Below are 26,094 nucleotides of genomic sequence, written 5' to 3'. Positions count from 1 at the left end.
CTCTTAAAGACAACGTGCTCCTTGTTGTTCTCCCCAACCCCGAGTAGAAGCTGTGTTTTTTTAGCCGTTTTTGCTCTGCTCTCTTTCTTAGTTCTCCTTTTCTCCGTTTTACTCCATACTCTTATTCTCCACGCTCCAGCGCTGTGATTGGACAGACTCAGATGAGGGGGCGGGACAATTCTAAAGTCTCTGCACTTGACGTCAGAAGCGGAGCAGAATCAGAACGACTCGTTTTATCTATGGAATCAGATTTGTGCCAAAAAAAATCGCACAAAAACATTTATCTCAAACATAAAACTTATAACTTGCAAACAAAATATCCAGCTCTGACGTCTGTGCTCCATGACTTTTGCGCGTGCTCTCTCAGTTTTTTGTGTGAGTTCTCTGAGTTTTGTGTGCGAGCTACACAAGTTCTGTGCACAAGCACTCCGAGTTTTGTGCATCTGATCAGTTTTGGCACAAACCTCTCGCATGGTCAGGTTTTCTCAGGGGTGCCTTTGAGTGACAACTGAACATTGTTCACGAGCGAGTATTATTCAGCTTTTGGACTCCGCATGTGCCGAATATCACGCATATGAACGTTTTTGAATAGCTCTCATATAATTTCCCCTTTCCTGATATTTAAACATATAGCACTTTTTTTTGCTGCATACTATGAGAATATTTTTACATTTTATGTCACAATTCACCTGTTCTTGTTTATTAATATTAATGATACTTATTATTATAATAATTATTTATTGTTAATAATGATACATTTTTTTTTATTAATGATTCACATTTTCTCACAAAATGCGAAAATGACAATGGACTTTGCAGAAGTTTAATACAACTTTATTAAATTTGCATTCATTAAAGGAACAGGAACATCTCTCACACTCCGACTTGGTTCTCCGACCTCATGTAACACAAAATGCACATATGAAATTTGTTAAAAAAGATTAACTATGATCATCAAAATAAAAATTGAGCATTTAAAACATAACAGCAGTTGTGGAATAGGTTCAGTACGTTAGTACCTACGAGAGACAAACAAATTTTATTATTTTTTTTGACTGAACTATCTCAATATCTACATTGATATCGTCAGAAGGTATTTCAGCGTTTTAAAACAGTAAATCACAGAGAGTGTTCGTGTTTATATAAAATCTCTCCTGTGTCTCTCCACTGCTGAGCAGCAACATGGAGTACGCATGGGCACTGAGTTGTTACTCAAAAATGCATTAGGCATTATGAAGGCACCCCTGAGAATACCTGCCCTCGCGAGAGGTTTGTATGCAGGTATATTTGGTACAAAACCCCTGAGCACCTGTGACAGTGAGATTTGTAGTTGTAGAAAATAGTCACACACGTGTATCAGTAAATTTGAAGTCACAGAGAAAATCACTTCAGGAGTTACAAACCTGTAAATTTTTTTTCCTCTCCCACAAGTACAGCTTAAACAGTTACACCTTCACACACTCTTCACTGCAGGTGCACAAATCCGGTTCTACACACACAAGTACAAAAATATCATACGCTCACAGTTTTGCTTCGTTTGTAGCGGTATATATGGTGCATAACACATTCGCACACTTGTATAAAACGTGCACATTCGCAAACCAACATATGAATCTGTGCAGTGGGAGTTACACACCTGTAGAAAGCCTGTTCAGAAATATATATATTTTTTAGTTTTTTTGGGGGTGATATTTTTCTTGCACAAACACAAGTCAGTGACTGCACCTGCTCAAATCTGCGGCTACGAGTCTCAAAAGCTGTCTTCTTCGCTCACACGTGACTTCTTCCGCGCCCTCTCACATTTGCACCAAATATACCAGATGTAGTGTGGTGCAGAACTAATCTGTACCTGTAGAACTGGGAGGCGGGCACTGTTTGGGGAATAACCCTTCTGACCAATCAGAGGAGTGCGTTTGTGCGCATGTCCCTTGGCTCCAAATACAAAGGGGAAAAAATCATTATATATTGCTGCTGAAACCTACGACGGGGTTTAAGGGCTAGGGCAAAAAATCAGAATTAATGCACTGAACAAGGGTTTCATACCTTTAGGAAAGAGTTGACTAATAGAATGGGACGTTCTGCAGTAGCCATGCTCAATGCCAAGTGTGGTTTAAAGACCCCAGCACTGGTTTGGTTTGTGGAGCAGTTCAACTGTGCTCTCTGGAGTGACAAGGGCTCCATCCAGTATCTTTGAGATGAGTTTGAGTGGTGTCTGTGATTCAGAACTACTCCAGCATCCGATTTCACTGATGATTTTGTGGCTGAATGCCATCAGATCCCTCTCTGCAGAATCTGGAAAAAGTTTTTTTGTTTTTTAGTTAACACCTGTGAATGTGATGTGTCCCTGTCTTGGACTTAGATGGCCTAAATGTGTCCTGGTCTCAGTTTTGACCCTGACTTGATGTGTCCTTGTCTCACCCTGTGTCCCTGTCTCAATCATTACTTAGACTGTGTTGTACTTGGCCACAAATCCTTAATAAAATAAGACTGCAACATTTTTCAAACCTCAAGTTGAAAAACAGCGAGTTTGATGTTAATGTTAAATAAAGATGAGCTAAAAGGCGGTTTGTTTATTTCAGAGTCGTTCGTCTCACCATGTTTGTGTTTACAGGCGGTAGATAATGTCCCTCACTGTGTTGGAGTCACGTGTGGAGAAGAGCTGAGCTTAAAACTAAAGCTGCAGGAATTATAGCTCGCCATGTGCTCTGTTATCTCCACAGCACTGCAGTTAGTTAGCATGCTACGCTACATTACAGATGTCAACACACTCAAACTGTGCTGTTGCTGTGCAGAAAATCCACTGACCTGTTTTAACTGTGTATTTTATACACTTCTGGTGAAATGTAGCTATTACAGCTGCAAGGCCCTTAGCCTGGGCATAGACCACTGAAGACATTCATCCATCCATTATCTGTAAGCGCTTATCCAGTTCAGGGTCACGGTGGGTCCAGAGCCTACCTGGAATCATGGGCGCAAGGCTTGAACACACCCTGGAGGGGGTGCCAGTCCTTCACACACTCACACCTACAAACACTTTTGAGTTGCCAATCCACCTACCAACCACACAGACACGGAGAGAACACACCAAACTCCTCACAGACAGACAGACAGTCACCTGCAGTGAGAATCGAACCCACAACCTCCAGGTCCCTGGAGCTGTGTGACTGAGACACTACCTGCTGCCCCATTGAAGACATGTCTTTCTTTAGTCAGTGTCATGCCTGTATTAGGAGTTCCTGGCCCACTTAAGGAGCTGTGGGTGTGGCTGGATGTCCATGGAGTTCTGGGTCAGATCTGGATTTCTTTTTGGTGTTTTTTTTTTTTTTTAAACGCTGTTCAAACCCAAGTGTCCACATATTTCCTGATGTTTTGCAAACCAAAACAACCGTGCCAAGACCCCTGTGAGGAGTTTATCTCAGTCTGTTCCCAATGAACCCTGGAGTGGTTCGTTTGTGGTGAGAACGTGATCTGAAATGGATTCGACTGGACATTCTCATGGGGTTTGTGGTGATGCGTTTTTGTGCTTGTCCACTGCTCTGTCCAGGGTGTGTTCCAGCCTTATACCCACTGGTCCTGAGACTCACTGCTGTGCGTTCGGGTTGGGGTGAAAAGCGAGTGGCTCCAACATTGGGGGCAGCCGTAGCCTGGTGGTTAGGGTACTGGGCTCATAACCGGAAGGTCATGACTTAAGTGCCCTTGAGCAAGGCACCTAACCCCCAACTGCTGCCCAGGCGCCGTGGCTAGGGCTGCCCACCGGTCCGAGCATGAGTGTTCACTGCCCCCTAGTGATCACTAGTGTGTGTAAATGTGTGTTTCACTGCAAGGATTTTATATACAACAAGAATGACAGTTATGTGAAATAAAAATGAACAAAAACTGCAATCATGCATTTTTTATTTATCAGAAATCATTAGGACTGTCTCTCAGGAGGCACATAGAGCCAGGGTTAGATACATCATTAGTCTGGATATAGTCTAAGTTCTAAGAAAGACTAGTTGACCTGTTCTGAGTCTGAGAGACTTCCAGTAGGTAGGAGATTTGACTTCGTCTTGAGCTGCTGAGTGATTTATAGGAAGGGTCCCTGGGGTATGATGTCAGCTGTCACTGGGAACCCTCAAAGCTTGCCCCATTTCCAGCTCTGGAACAAGCGCCGTGATGCTGATGTGCTGAGACAGCATCTCACTTAAGAGCTAAGAAAAGCACAGAGCCACAGGTAACAGACACCTGATCCACATCAGGAGAGAAAGGTCTGCATCAGGACCCTCATGTGCCCCTCTGAAGTTTCTACTTACGACTTCAGAGGTCATAAGTACGACATTGTTTGTGTTCAGGTGGGTTTGGTTGAACAGGGTAGGAACAGAGCTTTTTAATCTCGGTTTTAACTCTGGAATAGCCTCCTGTTACTGCCCAGACAGGGTCTCAGTCTTTAAATCGAGACTGAAACCTACCTTTTCACACAAAGTTCTGTTCTGTATAAACCCTCTCTTACTGCCATTGTTACAACGTTTTAGTTAGTTTTATGGCAACCATCATGCAGACTGCTCTCCCTCAAACTTGACATTGTAACAATTGAAGAACCCTTTTTAGAGCCCTATAGAACCCTTCTCTAAAAGGTGCTATATAAAATCATATATAACACATTCTCCATCAATCTGAAGAACTTTTTAATTAAGCAAAATATTCTTCAGGTGTTCATGGTTCTATATAGAACCTTTTCCTTTAATCAAGAACCCTTGTAGAACCATAATTTTTAAGAGTGTATTTTCATACAATATATTTACTTTTATAATAAATTACATTTTAGCTTTTAGTTTCAGGTTTAAGCATCTCACCATTCACAGATGCGAGTCTGGTTTAGAACAAGGTGACCACCACTAGAGTGGGTGGATTTCTTTGTGGCTATTAAGGAGTATTCTCCGCAGCGTAGATCCTCTCTAGCGCCCCCTATGGGCAATTAATGAGTTCTTCTGGAGTTGTTCATCAGACCACATTTTGGAGAAGGCCATTATTATATTCAGAAATAAATTTTAGTGTAATGTAAATTTTTAATCCAGAATTCAAACATTCTCCTGCTCTTTTGTCATTTTATGGTAACTGTTGTGTAGGATTAAAAATGTTAAAGGTCATTTTTAATATGACATAAGAGTTACAATAAAATGACAAAAGAGTGGGAGAAAGTTCAGCTACGATTATACACAAAAAATCATCTTTGTACACCTAATATTACCATGGATCCACTGCAATACTATGATGTTTCTTAGAAAACAGAAAGAAAGGAAGTGTGTGCTGCTGGAATATTCCTCCTCTTTGGTGCTTCAAAGTTGAGTAGAAATGTTTTTGAGAATCCTGAATTTGAAAACGCTGATGTTAGGAGACTGATTTTGTGTCTCCATTTATTCACTTTTCCCTCTTCTTCGTGTTTGTTCAGGACACTTACAGCCGGGAGACCAGATACTGGAGGTTAATGGAGAGAGTCTGATTGGTGTCACGAGTGAAAGGTACATTTTTTTAATGATATTCTAAAGCAGTGATGTTTCAGTGTAGTCTTGACAGTGATACGAGGTTAATTTAATGTAACTTTATCATTTAACAAGTCTACAGAAAGTTTGTTGAATGTCTTACAAGCTTCGAATGTTTGTATTTAGTAGTTAGATACGTGACTTTGTTATGGAAATTCAAACAGAACACTGGAACACATATAGATGTGCTACATAACATTTTCATTAGATAAGCTCATATTAAAATACACTGTGAAACCAGACATTATGAAGTCCTCTAATCTCGTATGTAGTTATTACAACAGATAGACAGCTGCTTAGGAGGCATTGTCAGGAATTGTAAATTATTAATAATATAATACTTTATAAAATATTTATTCAAGATTCAAAGGAGGTGTTACCTTTATATCACACTGAATAATGATGCAGTTTGACATGCGATGGTGTGTTGTTGTTGTTGTTTTTTTTTAATAATCATGGGTGTGTTATTGACTTTTGGTTGTAGAGCGGTGGACATCCTCCGAGCAGCTTCCTCCACCAATCACATGAGACTCCTGGTTGCCCGAGACGAAGAGGCCAGGTACTGATCTAGAGAGAGAGAAAGAGAGAAACAAGAGAGAGAGAGAGAAAGAGAGAAACAAGAGAGAGAGAGAAAGAGAGAGTGGGGAAGGTTAAGCTGGGACTGTGAGGAGATGAGCTCTATGCTTTAATCTGTGTTCTGTTCTTAACCTTGAGTGTGTGCAGAGGATTACTCTCTTCTCTCTCTCTCTCTCTCTCTCTCTCTCTCTCTCTCTCTCTCTCTGTCTCTCTTTCTCCTCTCCTCTCTCCCTCTGAATGAGAAAATCATGTTTTCTTTCCTCTACTTGTCTGTGTGGCCATATGTTTGTGGACTCCTGTTCTCCAGCATGTGTTCTGGAGCATCGGTCAGGAGTGTGTTCCTCTTCGTTGCAGTAACAGTTTGTGCTGAAGGCTTTTACAGTGAGAATTTGATGGCATTCAGAAATATAAAGAGTAGTGAGGTTATATGCTGGTGTTGGCCGATAAGTGCCAGTGCCAACTCGTCTCAAAGGTATTAAATGGAGCTGAATCTCTCCAGAAAACAGAGCTCCACTGTTCCTCAGCTGGGGGATTGGGGTGGGGGTGGGCTTTATACTTCTCTGGCCCACACCTCGCAAACATAGACTCATCTGCAGTTATTACAAATGACATTGTCCAATGCTTTTCTACGGAGATGAAAGGGAACATGTTTAGAAAGAAATCCCTTGTTCAGTGCCTGTTCAAATTAATGTGTGAATCTGGGGCCCACCAACCCACACACAATGAAACAAGACCCCCAGTCAGTTTTCTGTGTGCTGCCTGAATTAGAAAACACAGGATTAAATGAGCCTCCTCATCTGAGTCTGTACAATCACAGCACTGGAGTGTGTAGAATAAGAGCATGGAGTAAAATGGAAAAAAGGAGAACTAAGAAAGTGAGACGAGCGAAAACAGCGTAAAAATACAGCTGCTTCTCCTCGCTCCTCACTGCTGTGCTCTCGGGGTTGGGGAGAACAGCGAGGGGCTCGTTGTCTTTTAAAGGAAGAGACAAAACATTGAAATTATCCATAGGTGTGAGTGACTGGGTGAATGTGTGATGCTTTGTCCAGGATGCGTTTCTGCCTTTCTCCCGGTGATTCTGGGTAGACTCTAGACCCGCTCTAATCAGAATAAAGTGCTTACAGAAAATTAATGAATAAATGAATGAACGAACCATTTAAACATTGGCTCCTCTCAGATATGCCCACACTGGACGTCCAGTCCTGAGTGTATTCTTCAGAACTGGGTGAATTCAGGCTTGTGAGATGTCTAGATATTTTCTGATCGCCTAAATTGATTGATTTGGGTTCCAGATTCCACACAGAGCCGTGATTTTGTGATTATTTTCCGGACCCTGTGAGCGGCTCTTAGGTAACCTAACGGCATTAACTCGGGTTATGTCACTTAAACACAGGGACGCTGTGGATTTGTCAGGCTGTGATTTTGGGAGCTCATCTGTAGGGGGTTTCTCAGGGTTTTGGTTTGTGCTGTTTTTAATGGCATTTTCCCTTTTAATTTGTCCTAAAGGCGGGAATTCCAGGAACTCCTGGAGAAATGCAGCTCCAACGGCAGCACAGGCTCCACCAGGAACTCCCCCATCCAGCACGGTGAGTGCATTATCCATCACCCACTGGAAAACACACTTCACACACGATCAGACAAAACGTTCAAATGACCTCCATGATTCTATATTCACTTTCCATTCTCTCAGCTGCACTGACCAAAGGAGCACTCTGTAGTTCTATAATTACTGACAGTAGTCTGTGTGTTGCTCTGCATACTTTGTTAGCCCCCTTTCCCTCTGTTCTTCAGTGCTCAGGACCCCCACAGAGCAGGTGTGATGTGGTGGTGGATCATTCTCAGTGCTGCAGTGACACTGACGTGGTGGTGGTGTGATAGTGTGTATTGTGCTGGTGTGAGTGGTTCAGACACAGCAGGGCTGCTGGAGTTTTTAAACCGTCAGTGTCACCGCTGGACTGAGAATAGATGAGCCACTGTCTCTGACTTTAGGTATACAAGTGGAGCAATCAGGTAAGGGTGTCTAACAGAATGGACAGTGAGTGGACACAGGGTTTAAAAACTCCAGCAGCACTGCTGTCTCTGATCCACTCATCAGTGTCACTGCAGCACTGAGAATGATCCACCTCCACATCACACCTGTTCTGTGGAGGTCCTAAATATCATTCAGTGCTGTTCTAGGAGACTACCCTGATGTGCATAGTTTATTCAGAGCAGAACTGGAGAACGCTTTTCTAAGGATATGTTCATCATTAGAAATGGCTCCATTTCATATGCATTTACCTAATCTTACCCTAACCATAATATATTGATTTATTCCTGGCACACACACACACTCATTTATGTTGGAGCTTGGTAGCACTTTGTGTGTTGTTAAATGTGTTTGTATGCCAAAAGAAATCTGTAGACTTTAAAGCTTTAATCCTTTAAAGTTGGAAGGGGGAATAAATGGAGCTTTGAAAATGGCTTATGACAGCGCTCTTGTCCATTATGCAATTGCGAACATCTGTTTGAACTGGAGGAAAAGACACTCCGCTGGCTGAAGTGTTTAAGAACGGAGCGCAGGACCGCAGCTTTATCCCCCACTCAGGCAAATCTATTCCCCGCTAAGTATAGAATATTCTAATGATGTAACTCCTCTTAAACAAGTTTGATTTTAACTGTTTCGATTCAGAGGTCACACCGGGATCTCTGCGCCTCTTTTGGCCGTCTAGACTTCACAGGTGTTATTGCCTGGAGCACTGTCTCAGGCAGTGAGTTGAAGTTGATGTTAGAAGCTGAATTAACTGTTGTGTTTATAGGGTTTTAGTCAGTCTCTAAAACTTTTTTGTGGTACGTACCCAGTGTGCAGTGGTCAGTACTGACTAAAAAGCTCACAGAAGAGCTGTCTGCGGTTTTAATCTTGTGGCTAATCAGTGTATATTTCTTCATTTTAAGGAACAGATATTGGTTCATTAAAGTCTGGTGGATTGTGAAATAAAGATTCAGCTAGACACTTTTTATAAGGCTTAAATGCACAATAAACACACACAATTTTCCTCCTAGGACTGAAGGGAGTCCCTTGTTAGCTCCCTACTTAGGGAATAAGGGTTGATGTAAGACATACCCAATGTATGTAATTTAAGTTGCTAGAGTGTTGTATAAGCTACCCATTTCTTATCTCTCTCTGTGTGTGTGTGTGTGTGTGTGTAAAAGCAGGCAGATATTTGGACAGCACGTCTTCAGGGTCCTCGTCCAGATCCCAGAGTCCACTGCTGTTGAGTCCTGCGGGGTCACAGAGCAATTACAACAACACAGGACCATTACTCAGGTCACTCAGGTAACACACAAACATATAAAACGACAAAGGCCTAAGTACAAAACTTATTTTGTACTCAGTGATTAGAAACACTTCCGGTTGTGTTCCCTAAAGGTACATTCTCTTCTTCAGAAGGAGAGGGGGATATGTGTAATCTTTCATTATAGAATTGTGTAAAATAAAATAACAGAATAAAAGCCCTGGAGATTAAATGGGTCGCATGAAATCAATACTACTCCAAAATTCATTCATTTTCTGAAATCGCTTATCCAATTCATGGTCGCGGTGGGTGCAGAGCCTACCCGGAATCACTGGGCGCAAGGCGGGAAAACACCCTGGAGGGGGCGCCAGTCCTTCACGGGGCCACACACACACACACACATTTTTAAATCGCCAATCCACCTACCAATGTGTTTTTGGACTGTGGGAGGAAACCGGAGCACCCGGAGGAAACCCACGCGTACACAGGGAGAACACACCAAACCCCTCACAGACAGTCACCTGGAGCTGGACTCGAATCCACAACATCCAGGTCCCTGGAGCTGTGTGACTGCTACACTAACTTCTGCACCACCGTGCCGCCCTACTCTAAAATGAACAATTAACATAGAATATTGCACAATTATATTCCCTAACTACTGAATATGTTCGGGAGGGTGCCACCACAGTGATAATTTTTTCTGAGAGTGTGGTTGTTAGTTCCTCTCCCTCTTCTAAAGTAACTTTGTCTGGACTAAATAAGTGATCAACAATGACTACAGAGCAGGGAGTGGAGTAATCAAAACCACTCCATTCATATGCTCTGACATCAACATACCTGTGTGTGTGTGTGTTTTCAGTCACCCAGGTGAAGGTGTTATTCAGCTGATCACTATAGCTCGATGCTCCACTCTGGGGATCAGTATCGGAGGTGGCTCCAACAAACCTGACGGCCCAGCGGTGTTCATACAGGAGGTTTTATCAGGAGGAGACTGTCACAGAGTGAGGAATACACACACACACACACACACACACACACACACACACAAACAACCTTGTATATGTGAATTGTGGGGGCATTACATAGACTTCCATTCATTTTGTTAAACTTAGCATTAAGTAAGTACTACTCTGTTAACACTCGTTTTAACCTTAACATATCTTAACCTTAAAATGTAATGATTTACTTTGTGGGGACCAGATGGTGGAGCCCACTTGGAAGAAAATTCCCCATAATGTCAGTGTGTAAGCAGGTTTTGGTCCCCCAAAATGCGATATCCTCCTGGTACACAACCACACACACATTCCTCCAGGATGTCCATTTGCCCCTGCAGTGTTAAGCTGTGGAAGATTCTGTATGTATAAGTCTGTCCACATTGGCTCCACTCCTGGTCAGTTATTTCTGCTCATACAGGACTAGGCTGGTATCTCAACAACAGGGAAACCCACTGGCCCTCCAGAACCTGCTCTTTCCTCACCATGAGCTATGGGTCAGAAATAATCGCACAAGGTGTTTCAAGGTGTTCACGCCACGGGGTTCCAGGAAGGGTTAATCTGTATCACTGCATTACCACAGTGTTAAGTGTTTAACTCACAGGGGGTCTGACGTAAACACAGGGGTCTGATCTCTTGTCCAACCCCTGCTGCTGTTTTGGCTGTGGCCTGGGGGAAGAGCTCTCCTTTGGGAATGTGAATGTTCTTACACTGCTCTAATCTCGACTCAATCAATCACCAGCTCCGCGTCAGCCTGGGGACGTCCTGTCTCCGTCTGGAGGTTGGATTTCCTCCCCATTCCCTTTGAACGAAGTCATAAAATAACCTTGCACAAATCACAAATGTGGGCTTAATGTATCTTCATCAGAATGCCTTCCTCTGTAGAGAGCTGTCGCAGGGTCTGGTCTGCACTGGTCTCAGATCCAGTCCATTGGTCTGTGGATTTGACTGGCTTGGGTTCGCATGCAATCCCTCACGAGTTGATGGTGGTTTCTTGATATAGTAGAGTATGTACAGAGAGGTTGTGCATAGAAAGAAACTAGACTTTATAAAGGAGGAGGTCAATTGCTGATCAATCATGGGGATAATCATCTTTTTTACAGGGTAGCCTTGCCCCTCATTGAAAAGAGTCAGTGAGCTCATCAGAGAAGACCACTCCCGTCCTCCAGCGCAGAGCACCGACCAGATCAAGATTTTATTCTGTTTGAGTTTTTAAGTCTATCTCCGAGCAGAGGTGTGAGTCTGGTCTGTATGAGCTGGAATAACTGGCAGTGTTACAAGACTTTCCAGGGTGGACTTTGGTAGATTGTTCTTTTTCTGCTGTGTTCCAGCCAAAAGTAGTGCTTCTGACGCCATCCCAAACTCTCTCTCTCTCTCTCTCTCTCTCTCTCTCTCTCTCTCTCTCTCTCAGGATGGACGTCTGAGACCTGGAGATCAGCTCATCGCCATCAACAAAGAGTCTCTGATTGGAGTCACATACGAAGAGGCCAAGAACGTTATCAGCAAAGTCAAATTCAGGTGGAGCAACATTTTGTTTGGTGTGTGTGTGTGTGTGTCTGTGTGTGTGTGTGTGTGTTGGTTACATTAAAAACTCTGTGTGTGCTGTGTTGTGTCCAGTCAGGACTCAGTGGTGGAGGTGGCCTTTATTCCTGGGAAAGGCTCGTTCCCGTCCAGCGCCTCGTTACACAGCGGAGTCCAACGAGCTGTGGGCAATGGCATCAGCTCCGGGAGGTTAAAGGTCCACGTCCGGTCTCCTGAGGTCAGTACAACACACATACACAGACACACACACAACTTTGTATCGCAATTGACACACAATTAAATAAACACAGGCAGAAGAAAGCATCCATGGGTTTATAAAAGGCGCTATATAAGTTGGACTTATTATTATTATTATTATTATTATTATTATTATTATTATTAATAATAATAAACGTATTCTGTATAATTTAAATGTATATTGAATAATTCAAGGTAGATACTGGTTTGTTTTTTCCTCAGAGTCGAGCAGATGACCAGGCTCCTTCCTCCTCTCCAGACGTCTGTCCACCGGACATCCACATCTCGGGTACTGTGTTTTATTCTGTTCACACACGTCTATGTGCTGAGTGAGCTCAGCCTCTTTAAGCTGCACCCATTTGTGTAGCGGGTATATTAGGCAGACAGTGTGTATATTATAGTATACTGATTATAGGGACAAAAGTAAATTAAATTCCAAGCTCTGTAGCAGCTGCACATGAGTCTACAGTCACCATGCCCAGTGCCAGGTGTGGGCTAGAAGGGGTTAAACCCCCCCAGCATTGGACTATACTCTGCAGAGAAGTTTGAGCTGCATCTTTGTTTGGAAAAGGTCATTTAGTACAGAGTGTCTGAGTGTGTCTCACTGTCTCTGTGTGTGTGTTATTGAATACTGTGTGTGTGTGTGAGTGCGAGGGACACCTGCTAAATATGCAGTGTCAATCTGAAGGTGGACCTGGAAATGAAATCTGAACCCTCAGTGTCCTCAGAACTACCTCAGTAATAAAACACACACACACACACACACACTCACAAAGCAGAAAGTTTGTTGGCACATGCTCATCAAGCATTTCTTCTGAAGTAAGGTGTGTGTTCTGTTACAGTCTCTTCACTCCTTCATACATATCTGAACATTGTTGTGGGTATTCGATTGTATTCGACCATTAAACATTAGTGATGTCAGGTGCTGATGTTGGAGGACCCTAAACACCACTCTAACTCAACCTAAAGTTTTTAAATGGTGCACCATCTCTTCAGAGAACAGCCACAACCCTGTCAAGGGGGGCTTCATATCCCTCTAGCGCATGTTTGGCATTGGCAATGGTGAGTTTCGGTTCATGGGCAGCTGCTTCAGAGCATCAACACCTATGTCAGCAGTGAGTGACTTTTATACAGTGTTTTTAACCCCAAGAGTTTAGCCCTTAAAGTACCTGCCAAAACTGATGGCACTATGTCTTCAGTTTAGATGCTCGGTTCCATTGCAGTGTTAGAGCTGATGTTTACTGCAGTTGTGACCCTTGTGTCCCTCTTAAATCTCTCTAAGTCTCACAGTGTCTCAGAGCAGCTCCACGAAACAGACTCTAACAACAGGAGCTTAAGGTGCATCTCTGATTAATCTGTGAATTGAAAGTAAACACGTCTGACTTGTCCTTGACCTCGCGGTGGTGGAGGTCACTCTCCTGGCTCTGACCGAGGAGCTATTCGGACATAGTGTCCCAGACATGGAGATTAATTAACTGAGATATCAGTCATCAGCTCAGAGGAGGATGGGAATCATTACAGAGACATTATATAATAAAAGGAGCAGTCAGAAGTTTTTCTTCTGATTTTATTTCATGTCAAAGAACAGTTCTTACACTGACCCCTAGTGGCTTGCGTGTATTTACAGTGGATACTGAATAATTCATAGTAGAGACTGAATAATTAATAGACAATACTGAATAATTCACAGCAGGTAGTGAATTACATAATTTCTATATAATATATTTTAGTTATTTTAGTTATAGTTGTCACTGATTAGTAAATATTCTCTCTCTTTCTCTCTCTCTCTCTCTCTGTCTCTCTCTCTCTCTCTCTCTCTCTCTCTGTGCTCTCTGTGTGTGTGTGTAATCTTTAGTGTACTGATGATGCCATTCAACTGTGTCTCTTTGTGTTTAAGTCCAGGCCAGCGTTAAGTGCAGTTATCTCACTATACTCTGTGTGTGTATGTGTCCTCAGCAGCCTCAAACACACAGAGGAGCTCCACTGTCCCTAAACCCAAAATCTCTCTGGACCCTCACATCCGTCTGAGATCTGAAAAACTGGACCTGGTGAGAACCAACACTCTCTTACACACAAAACCTCACCTCAGCAGGTGGACTGCACAGTAAAATGAACTTAGCAGAACAGAGCACAATTTGGATGCTGCCAGCTGCCAGTTAGTGTAGTAACAGCCCCCACCCCACCAGCATAATTTTCACAGATTCTACTTTATAAACAACAGGATAAACGTCTGGGGCAGTGGAGTTTACATATTATTACACACTCTTACACATTGATGTATGTTGTGTTGGTTATAAACAATTGTAAAGTGCTCACTGTGGCCACTCATCTCACACAGTCTTATTTTATTCTGATATGGCAGAATACATCTTGAGAAAATTCGACCTGTTATACACCAGCAGTGCAGTCAGTGTGGGTTGGTTTACTGACCCAGTGTCTCTTATTCACCCCTTCTTATGACTTTTACACAGAGGAAGAATTACTCCCCCTGGGGGAAGTGTCTGGTAGCTTCAGCAGAGGATCTTTAGCTTGGTTCGGCATCTAGGGATGGCTCAGGTGGACAAATTAAGGAAATGCATTAACTGTATTAATACTTTATTGTGTTAAAATAAAAAAACAAACACATTTATAGTTGTAATGAGGTCTAAGCTTTTTTCACAGTGTGACACCTTTTTTTGGGTGACAGACATTCCCCTACGCCCACATCTTTCTCAGTAAAAGGGTCGGTGTAACTCTGCTATTGTAGCTCTACAGCAGAACTGTCTCCTCACATAATGTCCAGAGAAGCAAATCAGACACAAGCTCCTCATTTAGGAACTGTCTGCGTACTCCTCCCATAACATATAGTACTGATAACTATAGTGAACCTGAGTGGAGAAATCCATTATTATGTTTACCGAGGTAACCCTACTGACTTTTCCGTCCCACCCCCTCCACCTCTGCCACCATTTTTCTCCCTCTTTTCCTCCTTGTCTCACTCTCTTTCTCTCACTCTTTCCCCTCATCTGTTACTCTCCCCCTACCCCCAACCACCCCAAGTTGTGTAGCAGTGGTTTAATCTGATCCTGATCCTGTGGCTGACATTAATCTAGCAGCTCATTAATAGGATTTAGGTGTGGACCCATTCTGAAGCAGGGCACTTGTCAAAGCAGTGCTTCAGTAAAGTAATCGCTCTCTCTTTCTCTTTCTGTCCCTCTTTCTCTCTTTCTCTCTCTCTCTCTCTCTCTCTCTCTCTAATGTACTGAGAGTTCTCCCTGTTTCTTACTCTCTTTCTCTCTGAGAAGTGTCAGTTGTGCTCTACAGGATAAAAGTGTTTGGTCAGTGACTGATGCAGGGTTTTTACTCATACAATATCCCTATTAATAAGGCCCTCATTATCTCCATTCGTTTCTGAAATTGAACTTTGCTGCCCCCCAGTGGAGACAGGGAAACCACCCAATGGCAGCTCTTCATGTTTACAGCAGTGGTTAAATGTTGAGGTCGTTAATTAGGACTGTCTTCCTATTCACTGCAATGAAGCATCGTCTGGGTAGTGAAGAACAGCATCTTCTGGGTAGACTTTATTCAAGATTTTGGTACATTGCTGTGAGGATCTGATGGCATTCAGCCACATAAACCTTAGTGAAAACCATAGCTCTTGTTATTCTTCAGTCATGGTGCTACTTAGTGTTGCAGTGGTCTATGTGTTGACCTATAGTCTAAAGATTACAGGCTTGAATTCAGGGGATGCTTTTGAGCAAGGCACCTAACCCCCAAAATGCTCCCTGGGCACTGATGGTGGCTGCCTGCTGCTCCGGGTGTGTTTGTTCACTGCCCCTAGTATGCTAGTGTGATTGTGTGTATTGTATTCCCATAGACGGGTTAAAAATTGAAAAAAAATGCACACACACAAAATAAGCATATTTCGTTAAGGAACCCAGACCTAAAGCCTACACTAAGGTTATTCAGGATTTGGACTAGGCTTTGTTCTATGTCCAGGAGTCTGACCCTATACTGGACGCTAAATGGAGATATCCCTTTCTGTGTCATTTGTTATTTCCAGGCTCTGTCGTATCTGGGGCTGGATGTGACAGAGGAGAAGAAGATGCAGCTCAGAGAGAGTCTCTCTACAGACCCCCAGGGGACCGTGGCATATGGAGGTAAGGACAGCTTCTGCTCTTCTGGATAGACCTCTGTGAGGATTTGATTGCTTTTAGCCACATAAACGAGTGAGGTCAGGTGCTGATGTTGGAGCTCCAACTTGTCCCATAGGTACTGGATGGAGCTCCTTCAATCCGGAGAACACAGTAGCACTGCTTCACAGCCCAAAGCTTTGGGGGTTTACACCCCTCTTGCACTCGCTTAGCATTGAGCATGGAGTGCTTAGGTTCATAAATAAGAGATCCGCATGCTCTGCAGCATCTAGATGAAGTTATTTACTGATGAGTGTTATTTACTGATGAGTGTTATTTACTCACTCATGTTTAGCAGGCTGACGTTTCCCCACAAAGGGGAGCCATTATTCCTCAAATATCTATTTGTGCTTTGCAACAGTGACACAGTGTATACTTCTTATTATTTGTATGTATTGAACCTGAGAAAAATACTCTACAAATCTGTGTTCCTTAGAAATGGTGGCATATTAAATATGTGATACATTTTTGGTGTGTTTTTCTCTGTAAACTTGTGTGCTTCTGTTTCTGACTCAGATTTTGTGGAGGCAACAAGGAGTGTGTATCATGATAAGCTGGAGGAGGTGGGGCTAGCACAGGGACCCTTCATGTTCTCCTATCACGAAGCAGCAAGTCTGATGGACACCTCCGCCTTCCACTCACCTGTAAGTTCCCTTCTTTGTAAATAACAGGCATGAGGGTTTGGTTGACCCTTGACTGGAGTCGGCTCATTTCTTTCCCAAATAGACAAAGTAACTGTATTATAATCTTTGTTTGACTGAAAATAATGTAGAACCTGACCCCTGCAAGGAACAGTTTTTATGATGATGATCACATATTATTTTTTTCGGTGTAACTCACATGAGACGGCAAAGTTGACCCTGAATGAACCAGCCATATAGAGGCATACAGAGGGACCCCCTTAAAATAGGATTGGAACAGAGTCTCACATCCAGACCACTAGTTGTCAGTGTAACCTGAAGAGAAAGTGTAAACGTAACAAATGATAATGTTTATCCCTGTTTGGAGTTAATTTTTGGTTTCAGAAATGACAAACTGCTTCTTTAAAGGAACACTAAGTAGTATTTTTACCATAAAATTATAGAGTTAGTATTACTGTGATGATCCACTGAGTTGTAATAAGGAGAACAAAGCATCTGTCTTTGCTACTCTGGGCTCAGCACTGCAGAAACTGCAGTGTTTGACTTTTGGAGGAGGGTAGGAGATGAACTCTTTAGGGGATTCTTTAGATGGAGTCTAAGGGTGTTTTTAAAACTCCCCCTCCCACCTTGTTACTTGATTTCAGGACAGTGCTGTAAAAGTGAAATACACTCATGAAGGGACTTTTCAGGTAAAATATAACTTAGTGTTGCTTTAAGTGTGTTTAATTAAAGATGATTGCGTGTTGTGTTGTATCAGACGTACGAGTCAGAGTGCAGCTCCAGCAGTGAAGAGATGGAGCCGTTTCAGTCGGAGGTGAAGCAGCTCCAGTTGCAGATGAAGCAGCTCAAGGTAAACAGCCCCAGTACACCTAGGTCAGCAGTGTTACAGCAGACTATTCTGACCCTCTCTTCAGGAGGGCACTGGTCCTAACCCTGAGATGTCTCAGCCATCCAAGGCCAGGAGTCCTTAAGAACACTCCATGTTGTTTTCAGTATTGTGGTCCCGACTTAGGGCAGCAAGAGAAAAACAGAATGGAGTAGACCGTGTGAGGAGCATGTACTGTGTTAATTTAGCTGATATTACAAGAGAAATGTACAAACAAATACATCACAGCGTATGTAGGAGGTGATGCTTATGTTATGGAGAGTGATCTTTAACTGAACTATAAGATTAGCTGCTATTGAGGTAGTTATTCTTTTTCTAGTTATGAGGTAGTAAGTCTTTTTCTCCTAATGCCCTTTACCTCAGGGACACTAATAAAAGCTCATAAATGTATTGAGACATGCAAATTGCAAACAGGGCGCTCTTCAATGACAGTGTTGTGGTTCTCTTTTGTTCTCCTGTGGATTAACAGATCAACACCAACATTCAGTGTCGTGAGGCCTCTTGATGTTAACGTTATGGCTGTTTACTTAAGGAACAGGTTTAAGTTCATCACCAATGACACTCAGCCCACAGAGAACTGAGCAAAATACAACACTCTCCTCACAGACCACACAATCGAGTCAGCTTTCCATTCCACCTTAAATGGTGCATGTAAATGGCATCTGCTGCGCCATTTAAGGTGGATCTGAGCAGTGTGTGCTCTCCTCCAAAGCGTTGAGCTGCTCAGTGTTGTGTTAGCTGGAGTTTCTAAAAAAGGCAGTGGTTCTGCCTCATGTGTTACTGAGGAAGCACAGGTATCCCACCTTCCTGAGGCCGGGAGCACTATGTGTGATTAGGGGGAGACTAGAGATGAGTGATACTTGGGGAGAAATTTCAGCAAAAACTGGGCATTACCAACAAAAAAAAAAAAGAATGTGTGTTATTTAAGTGTACACACTCTGGGTTTGTTCTGAGTTATTTCTATAAAATGGTGGGTGTTTGGGCAGATGTTTCTCTAAGAACTCTGATGTTCCCAGGGTGTGCTGAAGGACACGGAGTCCAGTAAGAAAACTCTAGAGGAGGAGCTTCAGAAAACCACGGAGGTAAAGCCTTTGTTATTAATGGTGCAACAATAAAAAATTATATGCGTGTGAGTGTGCGTCCCCCACATGGGGGTATCCATATTATAAAAACACTCTTTTTACAAAATAATAATAATAATTATTATTTAATATAATAATATTTATTTGTATAGCACCTTTCGTATATAGCACCATACATAAATACAGCTCAAATTTATTCACTGAAAAGTTTTTAAAATAAAAATGATAAAATATACAAGTGTAAACAGTGTAACCACAATTAAGTCATAATTACAATAATGTAAAAATATAAATGGATAAAAATCATAATTTACAGGTTAAACATATTGTTATAGAGATATAATAATAATAATAATAATAAATAATTAATGAATTTTAATGCAATGTTATGGAGACTAAAATGACCTGAGAGAAAGTTTTTAAGGCTCTGTTTGTTCAGAAATGGCTCTGATGAAACTTTGCTTTTATTGATCCTGAGTATTTCCCAGTGGTAATACTCTTTATTGTGTGTGTGTGTGTGTGTGTGTGTGTGTGTGTGTTTTCAGAAAGCCTCAGCGACGGTGGAGGAGAATAAGTGTCTGAAGAGCCGTCTCCAGGCAGCAGAGGCAGTCCAGAGGCAGAACAACAGTGTGGAGCAGGACTACGAGGAGGTCATCCAGCTGCTGGAGGCAGAAATTAAAGACTTGAAAGACCAGCTCACCGGGAAAAAACACAGGAGCACAGAGGTCACCAAGGTCAGATTGATGCCAACACTGACTCTAACTCAGACTCTAACACTGACTCTGATAAAGTGTACAGTGAGTGTCAGTAGAAAGGGGGTGTTTCTGATAAAGTGGCCAGTGAGTGTGAGTAAAAGAGGGGTGTTTCTGATAAAGTGGCCAGTGAGTGTCAGTAGAAGGGGGTGTTTCTGATAAAGTGGACAGTGAGTGTGAGTAGAAGGGGGGTGTTTCTGATAAAGTGGCCAGTGAGTGTCAGTAGAAGGGGGGTGTTTCTGATAAAGTGGCCAGTGAGTGTCAGTAGAAGGGGGGGTGTTTCTGATAAAGTGGACAGTGAGTGTGAGTAGAAGGGGGTTGTTTCTGATAAAGTGGCCAGTGAGTGTGAGTAGAAAGGAGGTGTTTCTGATAAAGTGGCCAGTGAGTGTGAGTAGAAAGGGGGTGTTTCTGATAAAGTGGCCAGTGAGTGTCAGTAGAAAGGGGGTGTTTCTGATAAAATGGCCAGTGAGTGTCAATAGAAGGGGGGTGTTTCAGATAAAGTGGCCAGTGAGTGTCAGTAGAAAGGGGGTGTTTCTGATAAAATGGCCAGTGAGTGTCAGTAGAGGGGGGTGTTTCTGATAAAGTGGCCAGTGTGAAATCTACTCTACTTGGTCCCTAATGAGTTTTTATTGAGCGTGAAGCTGCCGCTGGCTGTGGAAGACGTGTCTGAGAGCGGGGGCTGTGTTAGCGAGGGTCCGTTTGGAGTCAGAGAATCAGAGACTTGTTGAGCTGTAAATCCTTTTAAAGCTTTAATCCTCAGACGTGTGGAGCAGGTTATTAATGAGTCTCTTCTCACTGCAGGAGGAGATGATGGAGCTGAATAAGAGGCTTTCTATCATCGACAGTCAACTCAGACGCTCAGAAGTGTCCAGGAAAAATCTGGAAATCTCCAACAAGAAGCTGCTGGGGTTTGCTCAGGTGAACTGAAAACACCCGTGTGCTGTGTGCATTCACACATTTATCCATGTAGTCCTTTTCCACTAAAAGAACTCTGGTTCTTGAACGGGTCGCTCTTCACTGCTGTGCGTGCGGGGTTGGGGTGAACAACAAGTGGCTTATTATCATTTAAAGGAACAGGTGCTGAAAGCGGGCGTTCTGAACAGGGCTGTTTAGACAGGGGGAGAACCCTACTGTGGGGCTTGTGGGGTTTAGACCAAAGCAGGTCACAGACGTTTCATTATGAAACAGAACTGTGTTCCACTGTGGAGAAGTGAGTGGGGGTATATCCATTTAATAAATACTGTGAGTGGATCTAAAGGCTGTAAACTTGTCTCTTGTTTTCTAACAGAACGTGCACAAGGTTCTCTCCTCCTCCAGTTTGACTGGGACAGAAAACGGGTGAGTGACTCATGCACAAAACTGACACTACCCTTACACTCTGCTGTCTGCGGTTAGTCTTTGTGAGGTCACTGTCTGCTTTCTCAGGAGCGCGAGGTCATCACCGGCCACTGACAGCCCGGACACGCCCTCTCCAGTCCCTGACTCCGCCCTTCAACTCGCCGCAGAGGCCAAGGAACTGGTGGAAGGAATGTGTTCTCTCTGTGTGGAGGAACACTGTATGTACCCACACACACACAGAGTAACACACCCAAACACACACCTAAAATAGTATGGTACACACACACACAGACCCCTCATGGAGCACAGTACCTACATGCATACATACACACACACACACACACACACACACACATTTATACACAAAAAAAACATCTAAAGAGCACAGTACATACACACACTGAAACACACACATTCTAAGAAACACTGTATTTAAAAACACTAACACACATGCGAACACCTGAAAGTGCATGGTATACACACACACGCACACACACATACCTGAAAATCTTTGTGATTCTCTAGAGCAGCTGCATGTGAGCCTAACGCTGGATTACCAAGTGTCCACATACATTTCACCCCATGGTGCTGTTACTATGGAAGAGGCTGGAGTTCTCAGACGCTCTCAGCTTTATATCAGCGCTGATTAAAGTGAGCGGTGACCTGAAGTGTTCGGACACTCTGACTGGTCCCGCAGATGTTAGGACACGTGGCCAGTGTGTTTTTCAGGACTGAACACACACACACACACCATGTGCATCATTAATACACACTTCGATCTTACATAATATCCCTCCGACTGTACACAGACAAATATTCACATCACACTCACTGCAGTGTGGCAGCTGTAAGTAAGTGACCCCATTGTTTCTACACTCACTGTCCACTCTGTGAGACACTCCTACCTCGCTGGTCCACCTTGTAGATGTAAAGTGACAGTAGCACAGCAGACAGTCGATGCACAGTTTGTGTTGGTCGCCCTCTAGTACTTCACCAGTGACACAGGACACTGTCCACAGGACCCTGCTGGCTGGGTGTTTTTGGTTGTGGACTCTTCTCAGTCCGGTTACATGTCTTTTATCTGTTACATCTGACATTTTTAACACACTTCCTGAATGATTACTGAAAGCCTTGGTTAATTTGTGTGTGTGTGTGTGTATGTTTTTTGTCATGCAGCTGTGCCGAAGCTCTTGGAGGGGTGTGTGTCCGGCTCTTTGGTGGAGTGCACTGTTGAGTAAGTTCCAGAACAAAAACAACACCCAGGACAGTCTGAACTTTTCTGAACTTCATTGGTCCACTTCACATCGCGTCTCAGCGGGCCACCTTCAGAGCACACTCTGCCCTCAGTAGAGCAGTAGGTCGTCCCCGAAGTCCAGGAAGGACCAGAGAACAGGGTTCGCAGATCACAGGGCAGTGTGTGAGATCAGGGTAGACTCACTAATGGGGGGAACTTGAGACAAATAATAATATGGGAAATAATCTGCAAAAACTTGGGGATTTATTAGGGAAAAAATATGCAGTGATAAATTCTGGTGGGCGGAGAAGAAAATGATGATGATGATGATGATGAAATTCTGGTGGGCAGTTTATGTGCATGTCATTTACTCACTCACTCACTCACTCATATTCAACAAAGTGCTCTAAAAATTTTATTGTTTATAAATCCAAGTTGAGATTTTTTGTAACGTAAGTGTGTTTGTGTTTGTGTAGAGTGAACCCCTGGCCCCCTGGAGTCCCCCCGAAAGAGAAGCGCTGTTTGTAAAGTAGAGGACCATCTGGAACAGACAGAGAAACGTCCAGAGACTGTTAGAAAAACACACTTCACACAGAGATGGAGTGTCTGAACGGATCTCTTCCTCCACACACAGGAGAAACGTCCAGTTAGAGGAGGGCTTTACTCGTTCCACCACTTGCTCGTGTTTTAATACATACAATGTATATTTACGTGTTTAACTCAACAGTGTAACGCCACGAGTGTCCAGAAGCAAAGTCAGAACACTGAAGAGGGACGTCACCACTGCGCTTTGGTTCGTAATATTTATTTACTGACTGCAGGTTCATTGGGAAGTCCTTACTTTGCCATCACATGTCCCCTCTCCTTTAAGCCCCATTCACACCTGGTATTAACATGCGTCTCGGATGATCCAATATCAAAGGGACGGACAAAACGCAGAGCTGTTAAATATTTAGATTTCTTGGTGGTATGTTCTGCTTTTCCATCCTCAAAACCATTGGCCGTGTTCTAACTGTGTCTGTGTCATATTTAATAGAAAATCAGTGGAAAAGGAGCTGTACACGAAGGAGTGTTGTGACTTTGCTTCAGTGTAGCTGAGTTTCTGCTTCTCCGTCAGTTCCAGTCATCTGAACTCATGTGAACTCAAGGCAGGACGAGCAGAGTGGAGAACTCACGAGCAGAGCTGGACAATAAACCCCATGCTCTGAGAAGTGCTTTGACGTTTTTGTAGATTTTATACTCTGAGACATTTATTATGACGCCGAAAGTTGTATCGGACACTGACATATCACAACTTACGCATGATGGCCAAAAGTATGTGGAAACCAATTAAAATTAGTTCATATGGAGCTAAATCATAAAGAAAGTATTTGAATCTGAATTTTGAATAGTTTAATTGTTTATCTGAATTCTGTATATTTGAATTTATCTGAAAATGTTGTATTTTAATTATCATTTGATCAACTTGAAACTGGTGAAATATTCAGATGTTAAAGCTTCTGATAAAAGAAAAATCAGACCCATAAATTAATCTCTGTTGACTGGACGACCTCTGGCCTAGATTCATATTTTTTTAAGATTTGAATTTTTATGATCTGATTGTTTTACTACCTGACAAGTTCAGGTTTATCAAATGCCAAATAAATCTAATTCAAATATTAAACACTCAGATGACTATAACTTTAATAATATTTAAAATTCACATTGGGCGGCATGGTGGTTGTGGGTTCAAGTCCTGCTCTGGGTCTGTGAGGAGTTTGGTGTGTTCTCCCATGGTCCCAAAACACATGTTGGTAGGTGGATTGGCGACTCAATAGTGTCCGTAGGTGAGTATGTGAGTGAATGTGCAAGTGGGTGTCGCCCTGTGAAGGATTGGCGCCCCCTCCCGCGTGTTCCTGCCTTGTGCCCAGTGATTCCGGGTAGGCTCCAGAACCACCGCAACCCTTGGATAAGAATTGGATAAGTGGTTACAGACAATGAATGATATATGAATTCATTATAAAATTCACTTTCAGATATTTGCGTCAGAGATTTAACTCCATATTCATTCAGCTGCTTTGAGCTGCACCCAGTGTGGACAGAGATGTAAATGGTATATGCTCTGTAGAAAACTGTCAGATAGGATGGAACTCTTTGGAGCAGCTGCACATGAGTCTGCGCTCACCATGCCCAATGCCAGGTGTGGGCTAGAGTGGTATAAATCCACCCTGCATTGCCTTTGAGGTGAGTTGGAATGATGTCGCTGAGCAGTACCTGACCTCACTCGTTCTTCCATCAGTTCCGCACAGCAATGGCACCCCCTCCAATGTTGCTCTGGTTAGGCTCAGAAATGTTCTGCCCCAAAGCCGTCCTATTAGAATAAAGGCTGTGAAGCACAGAGGAACACTCTCCTGGTGTTGGACAAGGTGTCCACAAACTTTTAACCATGCTCCCACACGTCCTGACCGATACATCGTTTCACCGGTATAACCATCCGATGTTGCTCTACAGATGTTTTTGTATCAGTAAGAATCCTGGCAATAAAAAAATCAGGGTGGATCTTATTCCTTAATTTGGTCATCCTGGACTCCTCTCTTTGACACCCAAGGTTTCATACCTTACACACCTAAGGAACCAATCCCCTCAACTTTGGGCAGGGCTTTCCAGCTGCAGGCAAGTGGTGAAGGGGTGTGTGTAATTTCTTTTAACAGCACTGTACTGAAATCAGTGGGGAGGAGTGGGTGGTTTCCAAGTTACATAGTGCAGTTTCTGCAGAGTACGGAGTAACAAAAACAGGCTCTGTTCTCCCTATTACAGCTCAGTGGAACATCACAATGATTTCAAAACTGATTTTAAGGTAAAAATATTACATATTGTTGCTTTAATGAGTTTATTCGATGACTGGACAAGGATTTTAAAGATTTTGGCATGAGATCAGTGAGTGCACAGAGGAGTCAAGGAGGCAGCAGTTAGAGACATGAGATCCACTCTGAGTGACGTTATTGGACGCTTGAGGATACAGCTCCATTGACTGTGATTGGCCGGTTCTGCCCCTGCCCAGCGGTTTTTACTTTAACAGTGCATTCCTGTGTCAGATTGACTTTGTTGATATTATTAAATGCACTTGCTCTAATAGAACTGATAATATCGTAGTTCTGTAATGTAATAGATTGCATCATATGTGTGGCCTACATATCTTTTAACTTCTTTTGTTCTATTGTTTTTATTAAAGGGAAGAGAATAAAGCACTGAATTCATGTTTTTATTCCAAATTAAATCAGGATTCTTCTTGACCACACTGTCCTCTCATTACAATACCCAGCATGCATTATTAATCTGATATTAAATAAATTAACACGTTCCTCTCACCTTCAAGGTACATCAGAAGTTTGCTTGTTAAAAGAACATTATGTACGACTGTGAGTGTAGTATGCTAACTCACTAATCTCGAACCTCGAAGTGGCTTTTACACGCGACACGTATCAGAAAATAAAAGGTCTCGAATCCAAACTTTTCGTTTTTGTTTGTATCTTTACTATGAACTTAAAATTATACAAAACAAAAGATGAATTCCTGACTTCTAAAGTAAGTAGTGTGACGGTCAAAAGACTGTGTTGCTCCTAGGCTCGAGACTTCTGCCGTCTTCTATGCACCCTCACGTATTTATACTAAACTCAGCAACCAATCAGATTACATCATATTAAAACAATTACATTTCTAAGTTCTTATACTATAAATTTACTTACTATAATGTTGCTTACTATAAATACAACTCAAAATTCTGTTACAAATATTAATTAAATATTGAATCCAAATTTACTATACAATAAACAAAAAATGGCTCTAACATAACCCGGCCCCTAATTGAC

The 26,094-nt window shown here is 42.7% G+C and overlaps 1 protein-coding gene across 7 annotated transcripts in view; it reads left to right on the top strand.

The window, feature by feature from the left end:
- Positions 1-25,525, top strand: part of si:dkeyp-72e1.9 (syntaxin-binding protein 4) — a 45,471-nt gene extending 19,946 nt beyond the window's left edge. For 4 of the 7 annotated variants that reach the window (XM_066642958.1, XM_066642959.1, XM_066642961.1 and 1 more), the window contains exons 4-22: positions 5,429-5,498; positions 6,004-6,078; positions 7,602-7,681; positions 9,288-9,411; positions 10,230-10,371; positions 11,774-11,880; positions 11,980-12,121; positions 12,364-12,430; positions 14,098-14,189; positions 16,184-16,280; positions 16,830-16,957; positions 17,712-17,804; positions 18,857-18,922; positions 19,468-19,656; positions 20,476-20,592; positions 20,963-21,012; positions 21,100-21,230; positions 22,189-22,246; positions 22,723-25,525. In XM_066642958.1, coding sequence (XP_066499055.1) covers positions 5,429-5,498; positions 6,004-6,078; positions 7,602-7,681; positions 9,288-9,411; positions 10,230-10,371; positions 11,774-11,880; positions 11,980-12,121; positions 12,364-12,430; positions 14,098-14,189; positions 16,184-16,280; positions 16,830-16,957; positions 17,712-17,804; positions 18,857-18,922; positions 19,468-19,656; positions 20,476-20,592; positions 20,963-21,012; positions 21,100-21,230; positions 22,189-22,246; positions 22,723-22,774 — 1,880 coding nt within the window. In that variant the 3' untranslated portion in view covers positions 22,775-25,525. The remainder of the gene's footprint in view (positions 1-5,428; positions 5,499-6,003; positions 6,079-7,601; positions 7,682-9,287; positions 9,412-10,229; positions 10,372-11,773; positions 11,881-11,979; positions 12,122-12,363; positions 12,431-14,097; positions 14,190-16,183; positions 16,281-16,829; positions 16,958-17,711; positions 17,805-18,856; positions 18,923-19,467; positions 19,657-20,475; positions 20,593-20,962; positions 21,013-21,099; positions 21,231-22,188; positions 22,247-22,722) is intronic. The other 3 variants (XM_066642960.1, XM_066642957.1, XM_066642956.1) reach the window with 2 other exon arrangements.
- The last annotated feature ends 569 nt before the right edge of the window (positions 25,526-26,094 follow it).

The sequence above is a fragment of the Hoplias malabaricus genome, chromosome 13, assembly GCF_029633855.1.
Source record: "Hoplias malabaricus isolate fHopMal1 chromosome 13, fHopMal1.hap1, whole genome shotgun sequence".
Lineage (NCBI taxonomy): Eukaryota > Metazoa > Chordata > Actinopteri > Characiformes > Erythrinidae > Hoplias > Hoplias malabaricus.
This window is presented reverse-complemented; position numbering and strand designations above follow the sequence as displayed.